Source organism: Centruroides sculpturatus, unplaced genomic scaffold, assembly GCF_000671375.1.
Source record: "Centruroides sculpturatus isolate CEXI.00-Female unplaced genomic scaffold, Cexi_2.0 scaffold971, whole genome shotgun sequence".
Lineage (NCBI taxonomy): Eukaryota > Metazoa > Arthropoda > Arachnida > Scorpiones > Buthidae > Centruroides > Centruroides sculpturatus.
Window position 1 is genome coordinate 255,398 of NW_019385102.1, and position 19,906 is coordinate 275,303.

A 19,906-nucleotide genomic window follows, 5' to 3' on the forward strand; every position below is an offset into this window, starting at 1 on the left:
GGTGGAGTAGAGAAGTGGAAACACTGTATCGTCAGCATCCAAAAAGCCAAATTTGCGCATGCGCTTTACAGAGCACCAACCTCACCCGGTTTAGCCGGTGGAAGCCTAAGACCTTGGGTGGCTGTTACACATATAATGCATCCAATTCTATTCAGGACTGGTTCCGGGCTGTTAGCCGCCCGCTTGCTAGATATTTGGCCGCCCTCGCCCGATTACGTGAATCACGAGTAGATTTATAACTTAACCCAACCGATAGGAATTTACCTGTATGTTTTTATGATAGTTTTCTGTATAGTTGACAGGAGTTTAAAAAAATCCGTTAAAATATTTGATATGTTTATTCCGCTCTCCAATTTTATATTACTCACAGATTTCAATGTTAAACCGGTGATATTACGATTTCGTATGTCCCATCTTTAAGGGGATGTAGAAAAAAATGTGTACAATTCTTGTATAATGTTAAAAAATTAACTGTTACTTTGGCAGCATCATTTACAACTAAATTTAATGAATGAGAGAGATGCGCGAGGTACAGAAAAAGCTCTAGAATTTATTTTCCTTAAATTTACGATTTATGTATCCGTTTGTCATAAAAATTTGTCTTTCCACTTTTTTCCCGAGACTACAAATATTCGAGTATAAATTAACTGGTTTCAACTTATTTCTACTTAAGAAATAGTTAAATAATTAAGGGATTAGGGAATTGGGGACGTAAACAAAACCCTGATGAAAAAGCCAAAATTTTACTTAAACAAAAGCCTAACCAAACCAATCTCTAGCCGAGTACAGTGGGACTGATTTCTTCAAAATATTAGATGTAATAAAGACAGACATTTTTCCAGTTCAACAAGTGATGAAAAGTTGTAAATTTTGGAAATTTCCGTGGACAACACCTGGTCAAATATTGGTCTAAGTCAACAGTCACTAGGATGTTTGGACTTATGTTACAATCTCAGTCAAGACAGTCGATTATTAATGATAGAAACTGTCAATTAGATGGAATTTGAGGTATAATGAGCCACAATAACGGCTAAAAAATAGCAATAATTCTGCCAAATTGTCCAGTTCTTGACAGCCCATATCCATTGAACCAGGACATGACTCAAACTTAGAACACATTAAACCAAAGTCACCTGAGTCAATTCTCACATGCAACACGTATAAAAAGGAGTCACACTCAATCATTGGGGCGTATATCCTAGGAGCCTAGACAAAGCTCTTCCCCAGCACCCCAATGGCCTATGAACCCCCGATTCTTGGCTAGATCCACAATCGTCTCCCCAACATCACATAGAAGAATCTAGGAACTATGAGATGTCATCTCGAGGTATAAACTTTGAACATTTTATGTAAACTCTCTCTCGGTCCATTAGTTGTTAAGTAGTTATAGCGTGTAACCTCTCCCTATGTATTTAAATTTTTTTAGTTCTACATTAAATTTTTGTCATTTGTTAACCAGTCAACCTGTTTTACTTCAGGTAACAAACCCTATCAACTTATCTGAGACCTCCCCACTCAATTACTCTAAGACTCTCCTATTAATCCATCCAGTGACCAGTGAGCGGATCTTGGGACTCGATGACTAGAGGGCTGGAATTATGAGGTACAACGAACCACGATAACAGCTAAAAAATAGCAATAATTCTGCCAAATTGTCCGGTTCTTGTATTCTCACAATGTCCTTTGCTTCAAATTTTTTCTTAAATTTGTACTTCACTTTGAGAAGTGCTTGATTTTCATTGCTCATATAGTAAATTTCATTTCCTGGCATTTGCATTCCAGAGAAAAGAAGTACTTCTCATTGTACAAAACAGATGAACAAAACAAAACAGATTTTCTTTCCAAAATTTCTTACAAGCCATCTGCATTGTGTTTTTATTTCAGCAATTTTTTCAGCAATGTACTCTAGGATCCTTTTCTTCTTTATACCTGTCTTTTTAAGTGTCTTACCTATATATGTTCAATGACAATTAACCTTTGCTCTGTCTCCACCCAGTTAACTGTATCTTTATTGTCAAACATTCGTTGTAATGCTCTTCAGCTTTTAGCATTTGTAACAACTGGCTTCCTTCCACTTCCACGGCCTTCTTTTCCATGTTCCGGATATTTTGTACTTCTTCAAATTATTATATACAATTGATTTGCTATGGCCTTTGGCTAAAAAAATATAAAATGCTCCACCATCAATTTTTTGAGTGGTTTGCTTTACTTTCATACATTTGTACAATGCACTTTCTTAATATGTCTCTTTTGAAGCCATTTTTATCAACTTACTCACAAATGTTCAAAAACTCCACATGCTATAACTGAGCATGTGAAATGACATAATTTTTGGTGCAAAGATTTTTTAATTATCTTTTTTGAGTTCAAAAGTTATGAAGCTTTAAACTGAGTCCAGATTTTTTCTCATCCCATTATTGGGCTGCAATTTGAAAAAATTGTAGACTTATAAATTCCCACTGTTGTCTGTTTGTCCTTAATCTTAAGAACGGTCTTAGATAAATGAAAGTCAAGACCAGATATGAAAAACTTAGGGACAGGAGGCTCCGATTAACTATATACAAACTTCCGGTCTGGACCAGAAGTCATGTAAATTCAATTAAAAAATTTTCTCCTGAATGGAGTTACATAGATGACCAGTATGACTCTTGTTGTTATAAGGGAAAGTATTATGTACAGGGACAAAACACTATTGATTTGAGATGGAGAACATATATTTTAAATGAAATAAATTAAAAATATAATTAAAAATTGCAGCCAGTTATTGTGACATTGTCACAATAAATAATTGCTCGTTTGTTTTATAATTAATCTTAAAAATACAGTATATACCAGGGCTGTGGAGTCACGTAAAAATCTACCGACTGCAACTCCGACTTTTCCTTACCAATCCAACTCCGACTAAAACACCAAAACTCCACAACTCCGACTCCACAGCCCTGCCAGGGGTGTAGAGTCGCGTAAAAATCTACCGACTCCGACTCCACAGTCCTGGTATATACAGTAGGGTCATTTTGTGTAAGATTGATAAACATGGGCTAGTGTTTTTGCAGATGGCATAAGACAATTCTGTTTATTAATGCAAATGCTGACTATTATAATAAAATCTATTGTGGAGCAAAAGTAACAGTATAAAAATTTTTTTTCACACAAAATAAATCTCTAATCACTAAAATCACACAAAATAAGACTACTGTTTTTCTAACATATACATTATGTACTACTTTTTTCTATATAATAATAATTATTTACATGACAAAATAAACTGAAATGTAACAAAATTTTTGTTCTACATTGATCAAATAAAACTTTGTTACCTTTATAAATTAACATTATACATAATGAAAATCAATCATAAAACAATAAATAAATCTATAAGAAAACTAAAAAAATTATGTTTAGTAAATAATAAGAATCTAAAAGATTTATAATTTTACATTTATTAAATATTCTTTTTCTGTTTCTTTCCTGGTGATAGTCTGGAAATTACATAATTTAGCATTTTCATTATTCTGTTTAATTTGCATTTCTGATAGAGTTTCTGATGATGATTTTCCAGAATCTGCTTTATATAATGACTCTATCAACTCTTTTCTTTCATGTTCATTTACTTGTGTTTCAAAATTTCTGCAAGAATCAAAATAAATTGTAACCAATATGTATTGTATACATTATTATTGCTTCAGAGTTTTCTGTCAGTTCAAATGAAATCAAAAAGCACAATCCTCCCTTCTTGCAAGAAGGATTTCAAAAAACAGTTACATCTTCAAATAAATCATTGCTTATACTGTTTCTTTTTTGGATTCATAATAAGACCCCTGTAACTAAACATTCTTTCAACTGCTGTACTGCTGCGTAAGATAGTTAAATAGCGTTGAAATGGAAAAAAAGTGTCTCAAGTAAGAGAAAGTAGTGCAAAACTTGAAGGTTCATTTGTTCATCTTGATAGTGCTAAACTTGTAGTACGACCTGATAATAAGAATGTGATAAAAATTTAACATTTAACTTTGCTTTTAATATATCTAAAAAAAGGTTACCTTCAAATAATATATAAAATTGGAGCTATTTTTAGTGGACAATATTATTACTTTCTGAATTAGATCTATATTGTACAATGAAAATACAGTACTTTGTCATCATCATCAATTTTAATTAACCTGCAACAAGTGCCTTCATTTTGATCACCAATTAGGCATTTAAGAGAAGCACACAGTTCATCCTTGCTGTCTGTAAGCACACTAGTCAATACATTATTTTTAAGTCTCTTTTGACTAAATTTATAAGTGATGATCAAAATGCCACTCTTTTTAATGAACTCATCTAGTCTACCTTGCTCCCCTCAACATAAACTGCATCTAGTTAATTGCTATTCAAAATTGCTAATTGAATAACATTTAAAAATACTTTTATTTAAATACTTTTAATGGAGTTTTCAATGAATATGACTTAAATTAAATACTTTTATTCAATTAAAACTATTGCCTCATCACTCGAATTAACCAGACTATTTTGAATAATATTATTATGCAAAAAATCAAATAGTTTCAATTGAATTAAAAGTAGTCAAAGCAGATTTTATCTAGTGGCTATTTAAATAAAACTAATCGGAATGAACCAAGAGTCAAATAAAATGATTTAGATACTCCTATTTTTAATTGCTAGTTTCAGCAAAATACTTTTAACAGTTATTTAAATAAAATGACTGCTAATTGAACATCACTGATTAAAATTATATAATTGCATGTTTCAAAAATAAATTTACTTTATTTTAAATTTTTTTAATAGTACAAGATTTGTACCAGCATTCTTGCTGAGGAGTTAATAGGGTAACAGTTAATTAAATAAAATTATTCAAAATATTTTAATTATGACTTTTCCACAAAACAACTTACTCTATTTTATAGCAAACAATTGTATAATCTTCTCCAATTACAATTATTTTTGAATCATCAGATGAAAAACATAATTCCTTTCCTCTTTTTCCTTTCCAATAATGATGAGTTTTAACAATTTGCATTACTTTCTGAAAAATGAAAATTTGTATTAATACGCAATCTTTTTTATTTTTCAAATTAGAAATAATTTTTGAAAAATATTTTACTAATACATACAAGACTTTCTACATCTCTAATAGCTAATGTCCCATCATCACTTAAAGTGGCTAAAATATTATAGTTATGTGAAAAAGCCAAACTTCCTTTTAATGAATGACCACTCTCAATAAAACAAGATGGTTTAATAATATTCTGAGAGTGATCCTTTTTCTGAAAGAAAACGGAATCCAGTAAGTTTAAAGCATAAAATATTATACAGTAACTTATTCCTTAAATTGTTTTCTTGGGAGTTTATATTCCTAGTGCTTCAGATTCTTGTAACCTACCAACAGTGGCACATACTATGATAATGGGTTTTAGGAATCTGGAAGTGATAAAATACAAAGAATATAAACTCTGAAAAGTCAGTTTAAGGAATAAGTTAATATTAGAGTCATTCTTTGTTCTCACTTCCCTGAACCTGTTACCGGTGCATAACATGTGTAAGAAATATACAGCGGGTGACAAATGTTTTTGAACTATCTCACAGCACTGGGTTGACTGGTACAAGTACTTAGAATGCTTGCAGCAAGTAGAGGAAACCTTTTGAAACTTAAGGAATTGATGAAAAAAGTCATAGGTCTCTTTGACCTATAAGCTCAGTGGATGCACTGGACGGGGACCCTCTTTTCTAGGGAGGGGACCCTGCTTACTGTTAATAAGAGCTGGCCTCTCTATGATAGAGTACTCTAAGTGCAGTACAGGCTGCACAAAACTGTATCTTCAACGCACGAGGGTTGGATCTGGGAGCAAGGAAGGTGAGGAAGAACAGTCCCCATTGGGTTGTACTGCCAGAGCCCGAGCATTTAGCCCAGACCTGGCATTTAGCCCAGTCCCATGTCAGTAGCCACTGACATGGGCACCCAGTAGCCCATGTCAGTGGCTACTGGGTGCCCAATCTTCCTATGATTAAAATACAGTCTCTTTGTACTCTGTAGTGCCATATGGTGTAGCAGAGACAAATTACTTAGAGTTGTGATATAAGCACTGGTCCCAACATCTCCTCACAGTGTTATCAGAATGGCCTAGGTGGTGGGCTATTCAAAAAGATAACCATCTGGCTGCTCTCAACCCAATGATCCTTCCCCTCTCAAACTCAATTAGTTGTTCATATGGTCTTCAATTGTGATGTAAAGGCATCTCTAGTGATACAGTGTCTCTCTGAAACAGGTAAACTACAGACAGGATGCCTTTGTGTGCCTTTTTATAGGCCAAAGGGGACACACTTTAATGCCTTCTGCTGGCATCACACAATGAGCCATCACATTATAACTCTAATCATTTCTATATTTGCTCAAGACTTATCTGCATGCCAAGTTTCACAGTGATAGGACAACTCCTCCTTGGTGTGCCAATTTTATATGGCAATGAGTATATTTATTGTCTAATTAAAGATTTGTAAAATATTAACATAATTATTTAATAAATAATTAAAATATAATTTGACAGTACTTCAATAATATTTTTAAAAATATATAAAACTTACAAGCATCTGAAATTTTTGAAGCCAAAAAGGATTTTCTGCACAAAATGAATAAACATCTGAGTTCGGATGAATAACAAGTCCAAAACCAAATTTTTCTAATTGAGGTTTCAAAAAATTTATTGCTTGTAGATTAAATTCTTTTGAATTTCCCTTCCAATATTCTTCTGGATCTGACAGGAAATTATCATTATTTTTTACAAAATATATCAAATTAATTCATTTTTTTAATTCTGTAATAAATACTGTTTTACTGTTTACTTAACTTACGATTTACTTAGTTACCTTATTGTTATTAGAATCCAGTTGTAACTATGACATATATAACTTCTGTTATTCTGGTAATATTNAGAAAGGTATGTATGTGGGTTGTTTGCAAAGTATGTAGCAATTAGAAAATAATTTTATTTTTCACTGTAACCGCCTGCTAACTCAACGCACTTTTTCCAACAGTACTCCAAAGCAGTGATTCTCTCTTAATATGTTGATGAATCCTCAAAATAGCTATTTACCACAGCTATTACCTTGGAATTGGACAAAAATTACTCTCCCAAGCCATTCTTAAAGTTAGAAAACAAAACGAAAAAAAAATCAGTGTCAAATCTAGGAAATAGGACAAATGAGACAATAGTTCAAAATCCGGTTTATGAATTTTGGTCATGACAATCATAGAAATGTGCTGGTGCATTGGCCTAGTGGCAAATCACTTTTGTTTTTGTCAAATGAGACTGTTTGTCATTTGGCTGTTGCAACAGATTGGTACAGGGTGTGCACAAATTATTAGATGATTTTGTTACACTGTAGGTGAGTTGGAAATATCCAAGGATTGTAGAATTCTTGTCAGTCACACACTGATGGAGAAAATGGCTACATTACAAACTGACTATAGTTGGAGTGTCCTGGAATATGTGCAGAGTAAGTGTTTTGGCAGGTTAATGCATATTCCAATTAGTGAGCACAATACCAAAATTTTTCCCAATTTCAATACGATTCCTGATTCTGTCAAAAACTCCCAATTCCGATACAATTCTTTTGGATATTTTCTAAAGTTTATTTAAGTTTAGAAAAATTAGATTTACAGTATGAATATGGTCCATTTGTTAATTAATAAACGTTGAGCTTAAGAATGGAAAATGATTAAGAAAGTCGGAGTCATTTTTTGAAAGAAACTTGAACATTCTCCATTTATATGTGGATATGCATGCTTTATTGTGTACTACAAAATAACTTTGTAATCTTATTTCAGATATGGTTAATATTACCCTACTCTCAATGAAATTAAGGCTACTTTCCTTTTATTCAAAGAATTATCACATTGTGTCATCTAGGGCGACCATCTTTGGAAACAGCTTCATTGGTCATCACCAGGGAGGGGGAGGTAAATGAGAAGATGCACTTTATTTTTAGTATTTCTCGCAATTGGTATGTCCCATAAAAGCATTATTCCATTGTATTTAACACTAAATGAGGTTTGCAAATGATGCAACAAGTGGAGCAAATGCCATTATCACCAGTTAACCAAGTTTTGAATTTATTCACTCGAGCCAGGTTCTCCTAAATATACAATTGTGTAAACTTTTTTCTAGGAAAAGAAGAATCAAATGAATGACTAGACTGATTCATCTTGAAAAAATCCAGCAGCAAGTTGCTTAATATTCCCAGCAACATTTGGTGGTGCCACCTGCTATGATATCTTATTAAAAATTTTTATATTTTTAATTATCATCAAATGGCTAAAAGCTTAAGTTTGATTAAGGGTAGGGATAGTTTTATAAAAAAATTGTAAATGGTAATAATGAGTAAAATCATCATGAAGTCTGATCTTACTGGAGATACACACAAACCTCTTTATCTCCCCATCCCACTGACCTTTACCTACCAAAATTAAATAGCATCAATCCTCCTGATAAACAAACCTCCCTGCAAAATTTCAGAAATTTTCAACAAAAAGCATAGGAGTTATTAAGCTTGAAAGACAGTGAAAAAATCATGCCCCCACACCCATACCACATCCATACAAAATAAAACCCCTGAATTTTTTTGAATTACTCAAGTTTCAACATCCCCTGAGTCGAAAAATGTAAAAATCTTGGGGGTCATTTTTTGACTGATTGCCATACTTTCCCTCTGTTATATATAAGAAGAGCTGGGAAAGTAAAATCAATTTTTAAACTCAAAACAGCAGTAAATTTAGTGCAAACAATTATTTTTACTTAGAATGATGCAAATTGATTTGAAAATTTAATGTATTACAGCATCACCTGTTAATCATAACAAAAGCATTCATAGTTATAATGGAAAAGTCATTTTATCATTAAAAAACACTTCTATATAAGATAAAACTAATTTAGTTTGAACAACACCTTAAATATTTTTAGTAACACTTTATTTAAAAGAACATTTTCCACATCTTCTCATAGATCTGCATCAAGTTTAACAAGAAGATTTGTACTGTTTAAGAAGACAGTTTGAATCTTCTTGTTAAACATGATGCAGACCTATGAAAAGGGTAAAAAATGCTTGTTTAAATAAATTAGTGTTGCTGAAAAAGTATTTAAGGTGTTGTTCAAGCATTTTATCATCATTAGTAAACATACTAAATCTTAGAAACAACTTTATATAATATTTTTTCAATTAAAATACAATTTTCTTTATATTTTAAATATTAACACTGCCAACACTTTGTCAATATTTTGTCAACTGCCAGTCTCGATGCAAAATTGCCGCTCGAGTCGATCCAATAGTGGCTGGGTGGCAAACTAATGTCACCCTATCTCCCCAAAAATGGGACAGTTAGTACTGACCAAATGCAATCTCTCATTGCTCTGACTAGGCAGAAGAAAAGTCCACTGTGATGGACATCACCTCATATATCACTGTCACATACTCTCTGATTTGGTGACATGAATGTTTCCAATAAACTAATTTGTAACTGTTAATATCATGATTTAAAAAATTTTTAATATTTGACTGAAACAAATAATTAATTTTCTTATTAAATGTGGAAGAATCATTTTAAGAATCAGAAATCATGATGAGATTTGCTTGATTCCCATTACCAGAAAATGCCAGATTTTTCTGATTCCCAATTCCAATTAATCATTCCACCATTAATGATTACTTCTCTTAATCAATCTTATGCTTACTTCTAACAATTTATTTTAATAGTCATTCTTTTGACATTAAATATTAAATTTTATTGCTCACTTACTTTATTATTTTACCATTTTTAACTAAATTTTAATACAATTTGAATAACATGAATCTATTGATATTAAATTATAATTTTGTTTTTAATGTTAAATTAAAATTAAATTTTTCATAAATTTTATCTTATTTTTGTCTGTGTGATATCTTTAATTAGTAACAATTTGGAATAAATATGAGAATTATGCGATTTCATTTTAATTGGCTCAATACAACAAATATCAAAAATCATTGTTTTGGTGACATAAATAATTTCATCAATAAATTACAAGTAATAAGAAGAGAATTTAATAGTAAGTGTTTAATTAAACATATAAAAATGTCAAATGCACTAAAAAAATGAACTTATTTATGTCAGCAATATTTTGTATATCAGTTTGTTTCATCAAAATCTGTAACATAATATATGACTTATAACATTTTAACTATGCAATATATTGGCATTAAATTATAAATAAAAAATATGACAAGATGTTACCTAAAGATATACTCAGAGGAATACTCATGTAATTCAGAATGTCACCTCCTCTTTCTTTTGAATTTGTTTTTCCACACGATAATGTTAATATATGTAGGTCTTTAGAATCTGACATTAATGTTACATCCATAACTTCACCATCCATTACTGTTTAAAAAAATATTTTAAAATCATTTTTATTAAATTCAAACATTGATTTTATCACTATAAATAAGTTAATTGTTTTTTCAGACCACTAAACCTCTTCAGCTTCCAGCAAAACATGTAAAATGTAGCAATCCTCAAACGTTTTCACTTGTGAATTTCTTACATTTGCTGAAGAGGTTTAGTGATCTGAAAATATTAAATGTTTCCATTGATAGTGAAGTACATTTTGTTAAGTTATTTGTTTATTACTTAAAATTAAACTTAATCTCACTTTTAAAAATAAAAAATTTTTCTACAAAATATATATTACTCAAACTTTAATTTAATACTTTAAAATGTCAATTATTTTCTAATTAAGTGTTTTTAATCATTATTATTAATTCGTCATGTTATTTTCAATATCATGTAATTGTAATTATAGTACTCTTATTCAATACTATCTAGAAATGTATTTAGCAGTCTAAATACAACCAAATCTGGTAGGTTACATTTCAAACACATTAGAAACCATTTCCTTAACAAAAAAAACCAAAACTCACCACCACACACTCTTGGCACTGTAAGCATAGGAAAAGCAGTTTCCTTTGCACAAGCACACATGTTGCAGCCAAGTTCTAATAATAAAACTGGTCACAATTATTGAATGTCATTCTTATCTGCTACAATGGCCATTACCTTATCAAAACATGCATTTCTTGCAAAGCTGTTTTACAAAAACAACAACAATGCTGTGGCTACACTTCAGAAACTCACCATCATATAAATTTACACTAAGATATATTAATTCCTGTGAAGATAAGTGCGAAATGAGAGCTACAAGGATACATTAACAAAATGATACCTTTATTTTGTGTGAAATAAATCAGTTCGTTGGGATACCTACTCTTCTCAGTCCCGATATACAATGTTACAATACACATAGTACAACTTTAATAGAATGAACAGATACCAATACAACTATTGCAAAAAATTAAACAATGAGTTCTACACAACTATTATACACGAATCACAATTTAACACTTAAAACTAACTTAACCTAAAGACGGAAAATATTAATATATGGTGAAGGATAATAGAAATAAAGATAGATAAAAGAGGGTACCCGGCCTGCAATGGTAGTCTTGGGGTGGTGAGTCTCACAATCTTTTCCTTTTTTTTGAATGATGGACAAATTCGTGATTTCTCTTAACTCATTTTTATGCTGAAGTCCTTATGATGTCTCTTTTTTTGATCAGATCTGCTGTTAAGTCTTGCCTTTGCCTCTTCTCATCTCTACTTGCTGCTAAAATGTCATAGAAAACACCACCTTGTCATCCGATCCTTCCAACATCTTAGCCAAGAATGTCCCTTGTCTCACTGTTTAGCCCTCAGGCTTCCTTCCTTCCCTTTGTTGAAGGGGATTAGTCACCCCTTTCCAAGAAAAACAAGTTGGGAAAAAATATTATGGAAACGACAGACAACAGAAGAAAGGAAGAAAATGTTGAAACTGGATGATTGAAACTACAACAGACACTGTTATAGCCAACAAAAACTTTTATTTTAAACAAAAAGAAGGAACACTACAACTTCATGTCTGAAGAAAACAAAAAAGGCAGGAAAAAAAAGAATAGAGGGAGCTTACAGCAAAAACAATCAGTGTTGCCATTAATCGACAGATCATGAAAATGTTAATATTTTTATTTTCCAACAGAAAACTATCTAAAACTAATACAAAAATATACATAAAATATGGCATATCGCCACATCGATGCAAGTTTGATCCTAAATGTCCAGTTTCCCCATTGATTTGAGGAAACTGGACATTTAGGAGTTCAAACTAATGAAGAGTGAAAATCTATATCAATTTACAAGTTGTTGATGTTACCATAGCTGTTTTTGAACAATGAATAATGTTGTGGGCTTCAGTAGTGCATGCAGGGCCGATGTGACCTTTTACAGGGCCCGGTTCAAAAATGTCTTCCACACCCATGTAGCACCATTGACGTCAACATTTAATGTCAATGTCTGCAACAGGCTGTAACAAAATATTTCAATGCAAAGACGGGAGAGAAAAATCTTGCACTCATGTCAGTGTGCAGTAAGTTGTCATTGATTAGTGGATTATGAGATTGCATTTACCACACACACCTAAATATTCAATTTACTATAGACGGGGTCCTCTAAAATGTCTGATTAGTTTTCGTACATCTCAGGACCGGGTTCCAGCGAACGCGCTGAACCTACCTCACGCCAGCCCTGAGTGCATGTGCAACTTCATGCAAGTTATACATATCTTAAAGCAGTGATTAAAATACTGAGAAAGTTGGTGTATTGTTATCTGCATTAGATCAGTCACAACCAGTAGTTGCTTACCACCAACAGAGAAACCCAACTGATCTTTGAATCAACAGTCCTTGCCATAATAAAGTGAATATGTCACGACCATGAAGGATTCTGCAAAGTAAGGAGGAACATTTTCACCTTGATGAAACAGTGAATAACTCTAACTGTTGCATTAAAACTTGGAAAACCTTCTTCATATTTTCCAGCAGATTCTCCTACACTTACCTAACGTTACAATCTGGTGTGCATTCACAGTCACATTATCAAGGGATACTAAAAGATGCTCAACATTTTTGTCATACCCAAACTGAAACAGCAGCAATGCCTTGACTGCTTTATCACTTTCATGCATTTCTGCAATAACAATTTTCCAATATCAAGCAATCATTCATGCATTTTCTACTGCTTGACCACTTCATTTTTTGGATCTTACTCCATGTGATTTTTGCTTATGAGGACACTTAAGAAGTATGGTTTATTGAGAGCATATTACAAATTTGACAGACTTGACAGTGTCATACTGTATGTGAGAAATATCAGAGAGGATCGATTAAGGTTGCCCATTAAATATGTTGTTCATCATCTTCAAGTTTTACTTTTTCAGACAGACTGTATTGAGCAGTATCCTTTTCATTGCTAAGATTTCTGTATAGCATGGATCCAAACAAAAACATGGATCCAAACATTAAAAAACTTTCGCCAAATAAAAATTTATGACAATTTAGATAACGGTCAAAATTTTTCTTAGGAGTTTTTCTTTAGTAAAGACAAGCTTCACTTGGAGGAGAAGTGTAGAAAACAATAATACAGGTAAAAATCTTGTAGATACCTCTTCCAAGTGCCAAGCTTGTCATTAACAAAGAAAAACTCCTAAGAAAAATTTTGACCATCATCTAAATTGTCAAAAATTTTTACTTGGTGAAATTTTTTTACATCTTAGATGTTTTTGTTTGAAAATTGTATTATTACGTCAAGACATAAGATCAGTTAGTGCTTGGTGACCACTGACTGAACACATTACAGACCAACATATTGCCAATTGGGCACACTGCCAACCAACTCTTGATACACCATTTAGAAAAATCTATATTAAGAAAACTTTTTATATAGTTTTAATTTGCATAAATTTGAGCTTCTTTTGTAATTCTGAGTAACATTTTGAATAAAAATTCATTTGTTTCCATGCAATTTTATCTTTTACGGTTTAATTTTATGCTTATAAACTGAATTAGCTCTATGGGAAAACCCCTGTGAACTTTGACCTATCAACTTGGAAGTTTGGCAAGTACCTCATTGATTACAAGAGAGGTTTAAAATTTGAGCTTTCTAGACCCAGGAGTTTTTCTCTGCAAGCATCTGCAGTGCAGGATGAAGAAAAAAGAGAAGGAAAAAAAAATACAGCTTTTTTTGGTGATTTTTGAGCTTTTCAATTGCTTATATTTCAGCAACCACATTAAGGAAAATCTTGAAATTTTGCACACTACCTAAGAATACAATTTTCTTTCAAACAAGATATTTGGAATTACTTTAGGTGTTTGGGGGACAGAGAAATCGATTCCCAAAAACTGGAAACTCTAATTCCTGTGTATAGTCAGTCAGTAACTTTTTTTTTTAATTGGCATGGAGTCACTGCAGTGGCTCCTGATGGTTTGTACAAATAAAATGTTTGTTGCATGCAACACCAAACTTGCAACAATGGTAAGTTTCAATAATAATTTTCTTTTTACAGATATGTTTTCCACTGTACTGAAGTGTTATCACAGCAGATTTGGTTGTATTTGTACTACTAAATCTCTCTTTAGACAACACTGAATAGGGTATTTTAATTACAATCATCCAGCATATATATATATAATCAATTATATCAAAATCTATCATTTCAATCCCTTTGTCTATTTGTTTGTTTTTTTAGATCATAAAAATTTCAACAATTCTGTTAACCTATAGACTAACAGATTGTCATATTTTAAGAAAAACATTAAAAGAAAAAAATAATTCATTATTAATTTTTTCTACTATTTGATAAGGTTCAATGACAAAGTAGTACAAATAATTAAAAGTATTAATTTTAGTGCATTGATGGATAAAGTTTAACATTAACAATAATAAGATATTGTCATCAAAGAAAATATATTTAGATGTAGCTGCTTGCATATTACTAACATTCATTAATCATCTAATTTTGAATTACCAGTAAATACTTCTGTATTTTATTTAAAAAAAGGAGTTTTGTCACTTTTCCGTTAATTCCTAATTGATTAAGTTTCGTAAAAACTTTTTATAATCCACATCAGGGGTGGAACATCATTTATATACTTTTTACTACAAGGAATATTAGCATCAATATACTCAAAATTTGATAAGCAATTTCATGTTCACCATTCTCATGAAACAATAAAGCAATAAACTAATAAACTTTATTGAACTGAATAAAACAGTAAACATGGAATTGTCTGCAAATAAAGTAATATGTTGTAGTACATTGGAATAAATTTGCAATAAAAACTTAAAGATTTTTTTGGTGGAACATTTGGGGTAAGTTTGTAGAACACCTGTGTTCCATAGAACATAGATTGAGAGCCACCATTCTACAGCATACATATGTAGAATTCACAAGAATTCTGTGCAAAAGGAAATTAAACAATGACTTTATTTCACATAAACAGAACAGTCCAATCTAGACAGATGTCTTAGCTCATTGTGAAAGTTACTAAAGCACACAGACAACTAAGGGACCCCCATAATTAACAAAAAAGGTTAGCATTGCCTCAGGCACTAATGGTCCTCTTGCTAGTTGTGCAGTATTCACAATGAATTAACTCAATATACAACAACATATATAGTATATACTGTTATCAAATTTTATATGATATATAAAGATTTCAATAAGCATTATAAATAGATTGTCTTACATCATCTATCATAATAATATTCACTTACCAATATAACCACAGACATCAAATAAACGAGATGGTGAACCACCAAGCACATATAATATATTATTTCTTCCAACTACTACTAAATATTCCCCATTATTATCAAAACTGTAAAAAAATATGGAAAATTAAATTGCTAAAATCAAGTGCCAAGTAAAAACTATGCTTAATTCAATAATAATTTAAAATGTTTGTTGTTAACAATTAAAAATATTTATTAATAATTTTTAATGAAACATACTTTACACTAAGAATTGGTTCAGTGAAAAGACGAAGAATTTTAATAAGTCTTCTCTTTTGAAGTGCAAATTCACTCAAGTCGTAGAAGTATAAAAATCCCAAAGTTGTTGCTACAACTAATAGAGAACACAATGGACTACATGCCAAATCTGTTGCCTATTATAATAAAAATTTACTTTATTTAAAAGATAAATATCGTCATCATAATCATGATTCAATAGGAAAATTATTATTCACTAAAAATTCTTTACATGAATGCTTATTAATTGTACAGTGGGTGGCCAAATTATTATACTCAAACAAAAATTTGTCACTATCTGTGAAAGTGGTGGCTGTAATCAATTTATTATTGGAAGAATGTTATTGTTTTTTAATTTACTAATTAGCCACTATATCTGGCAACCTTTTCATTAGTGTGGCAACATATAAATTTTTTTTTTTTTTAAATGGCGGCTGCTAGTGCCAGTGCATGTCAAAAATTTTACTGTGCTGGCTTGTGAGAAGTCTTCGAAAAAAATCTTGGCTTCAGTGTTATCAACTTATTATTCGGTAAGTTTTAGATTTTTTACATTTAGGATTATTCTAATACTGGATCAATACATTGTGGTCATGTTTTAGTTATTTGGGGGTTGTCAACCGACCTAACCTAAAAATGTTCATTAACAGATATGGAGAAGTGTGCTGATCTCACACCAAGGAAAAAAGCACGGATTTTGACAATGTTATGGCATTGCCAATATAGCAATAGCGTCAGATTGCTGATTTGTGTGATGTATCACAGTCCAGCGTGCGTAATATCAAGCAAAAGGTGGATGCCGAAATACCGATCAAAGCGGATCGAGTTGGTAAATGCAGTCGAAAATGCATTACAACATTTTGAACTGAGCGAGAAATACATTGCTTTACATTTGATGATCGTCAAAAGCTTCGGCTCATCATAAAAACTTTTTAATGATAACGGAGTACAAATATCAGAGCGGACTCTCAGGCAAAGATTTGTAGAAATGGGACTGAAATTATAATTTCTAAAAATAAAAGATTATCTTTAGATAAGATAAACGAGTAAAATAAACACTCTTTCTTAAACCGATTTTGAGTGATTTATATCAGCAGACAAATAATTAACAAAGATATTATACTTCAGCCAATGTTATTTCTTTTATTATTTTCAAACTTCTCCAAAAATTTTCCAAAAGATTTTCCATGAAGACTGAAATGTTGTCGACCACTAAAAAAACCAAAACTCATTCCTACCATGAAAGCCAAACGTCTGACCTGGGCCAAGGAGCATTGACACTGGACACAGGAAGACTGGAGCAAGGTTTGTATAATCCTAATACAAGAATACACATGATTAGAGTATTTTTCTTTATAAATTTATACAAAAACAATTTCTTGCAGGTTTGTTTCTCGGACGAGTCATCAATACAGATTCTTCAACACAAAACTGAGTTTGTTTGGCAAAAGACACACGAAAAATTCAATGAAGACTGCATTGTGGAACGTAAAGCATCCTGCTTCAGTGATGATATAGTCTGTGATCAGCAGAAAAGGGACTGGAAGGCTGTATATCGTCCAAGGAACTATGTGTCAGGATCAGTATACGAAAATTGATCCCACAGACAGCAGAATGGTTCTCTAATAGAAATTTTATATTCATGCATGACTCTGCCCCCTGTCATAAAGCCAAATCTATCACAGAATACGTAAAAAACAATCAGATTAACACTCTGGACTGGCCGGGAAACTCACCCGACTTGAATCCTTTAGAAAATGCGTGGGCAGTCCTGAAAACTGAAATTTCATGGGATAAAATTATAACAAACAAAAAGAGAACTGATTGAGAATATCATTAGAGTATGGCAGAACACTCCAAAACTCCAAGAAGTAGCTATATCAAGCATTGAAAGCATGCGTTAAAGCCGTCATAGAAGCTAAAGGCTGAGTAACCAAATACTGAATAATATGTATTTCTCTTTTAGTACACTATTCAACCTATCTACACATTTTTAATTTTTATTCCTAAATACACTTACTAGTATTGAAACAATATATAATAACTTTAGAAACCATATAATTATTGTAATTCATAACTTAAACTGACAAAATACAATGAAATAGTTTTGAGTATAATAATTTGGCCATCCACTATATGTATCCAATTATAGTCAAACCTCAAGTTTTGAACTCCTCACTTTTTAAAAAATTCAATAACAAACAAAATTTTGAACTTACATTTGCCCTGGTTGCCAAACAAGCTACTTGGCAAGAGTAGCTTGTTTGGCAGATGTCAACTCCCTATACTCCCTATGTTAAAGAAAGTCAATGGCCCGACCAATCAACAACAGGACTACCGATTCATACTGGCACCGAGATTGATCTTGCATCATTAGATGTCACAACACAAATCATCAATGACATTGCTATTTAAATTAGATTTCAATGCACATGTAGGAAACATACTATTTTCATTTTTTGGTACATGCCACAATTGAATCAAAATCAAATTAATTAATAAAAACCACGTTAATTGACATTTAGGTAATATAAGTGGCATCCAAGAATTAGTGTTTAAATGTGCTTAAGTTAAATTAAATAACAAAAATTTATAATAAAATATAAATATTTAATATTTCTTAAAACTAGAGAGCTAGTTAATGATTGCTTTGGTTATATTTCATCTAGGCAGTCAGAGTTCAGTCCTTATTTATAATGCTCTGTTGTAGTGTTAGTTTTAGTTTCAATTGATGACAGATTATTTTGCTTTTAATATGTATATAGAATAGATATAGATAATATTATATTATATATAATATTACATTGCATTTATAGACATTTTTATGCATGAAACACAGCTAAAAAAATAAAAAATAAAAAAAAGGGCTGTTTTGGCAGTCAAGAACAGATTAATCTATTTTATATTGTTTCTTATGAGAAAATTTGTTTTGGTTTTAGAAGTAATCAGTTTTCAAAACTTTTAGGAATGAATTAAATTCATAAACCAAGGTTTGACTGTATTAAAATGTCATTAAATATAATGATTTTTTTAGTTTAAGCTGCACAAATCTAATTACAGAACCTAATCAAATGTAAAATCTAATACAAATTGCTTTTCTAAATATAGTTCAAATAAATATTCACTTATAGCGGAGAAGGTGGTATTATGGAACCCCACTTTCATTTTAGTGAATCGTAAACAAGGTATCATAACTACACCCACATTTTTTGTGCAAAAAGTACTGGTAACTATTAAACTAAATGTTCCTAATTGGATTTTTTGCTAGTCTAACTATAAGTATGGTTTTTGAAGGCTTTTGTACAAAAAGTCAGAAAGTAGGCTTAGAGAAAATTGGGTGGTAATATGGAACCTTACTGTATGTTTTCAAAAAATGCTTTAATGTATCCAAAAACAAATAAGAAAATACAAAGAATGTTAAATAACTACAAAATCATTTATTCTAATGTATTTTATTGCAAAAATGCTTTTATAATAGAAAAATATGACCTCCGTCAACATTATATATTCCAGCAGCTCTTTTTCGATATTCTCAGGAAGAATTGGCTTTCTACCTAGTGTCTTTTTCACAAATTGCTCTGGACAAATGTCTGCTTGCAAATAGAGAGTTCAGAGGAGTTGGGTTCCATATTAAAAGCACCAATGGAATTGCCATCTTGAATTAACTTACATCTGTCAAGACCAAAATTTAAAAAACGTGAACACCACACAGATTAATATGTACCTCTAAGTCTCTAGAACGGAATACATGCACCAGTGAACCTATAACTACATGATTTATATTTTTAAAATAATTAAATTCACTTAGCATTCAAAACTTTCGAATTTTGAAAAACTCAAATTTGCTGATTCACTACAGACAACCGTTTAAGTGAAATGAAACGGGTTTTCCCCTTGCTATGGATGTCTGCCTAGTTCAGTTCAGCCACAATCCGCTACAGTTCGTCTTTATTATCAGTTCGAAATGGGGTGGTTCCATAATAC

At 31.5% G+C, this 19,906-nt stretch overlaps 1 protein-coding gene across 4 annotated transcripts in view; it reads right to left on the minus strand.

Moving 5' to 3' along the window:
* The window catches only part of LOC111634713 (cilia- and flagella-associated protein 43-like), an 88,212-nt gene that overhangs the window by 21,167 nt on the left and 47,139 nt on the right, over positions 1-19,906 (minus strand). For all 4 annotated transcript variants that reach the window (XM_023379548.1, XM_023379547.1, XM_023379546.1 and 1 more), the window contains exons 10-16: positions 15,908-16,062; positions 15,671-15,774; positions 10,262-10,408; positions 6,580-6,749; positions 5,112-5,264; positions 4,893-5,023; positions 3,438-3,627 (exon numbers count right to left, since the gene is read on the minus strand). In XM_023379548.1, the coding sequence (XP_023235316.1) occupies positions 3,438-3,627; positions 4,893-5,023; positions 5,112-5,264; positions 6,580-6,749; positions 10,262-10,408; positions 15,671-15,774; positions 15,908-16,062 (1,050 nt within the window). The remainder of the gene's footprint in view (positions 1-3,437; positions 3,628-4,892; positions 5,024-5,111; positions 5,265-6,579; positions 6,750-10,261; positions 10,409-15,670; positions 15,775-15,907; positions 16,063-19,906) is intronic.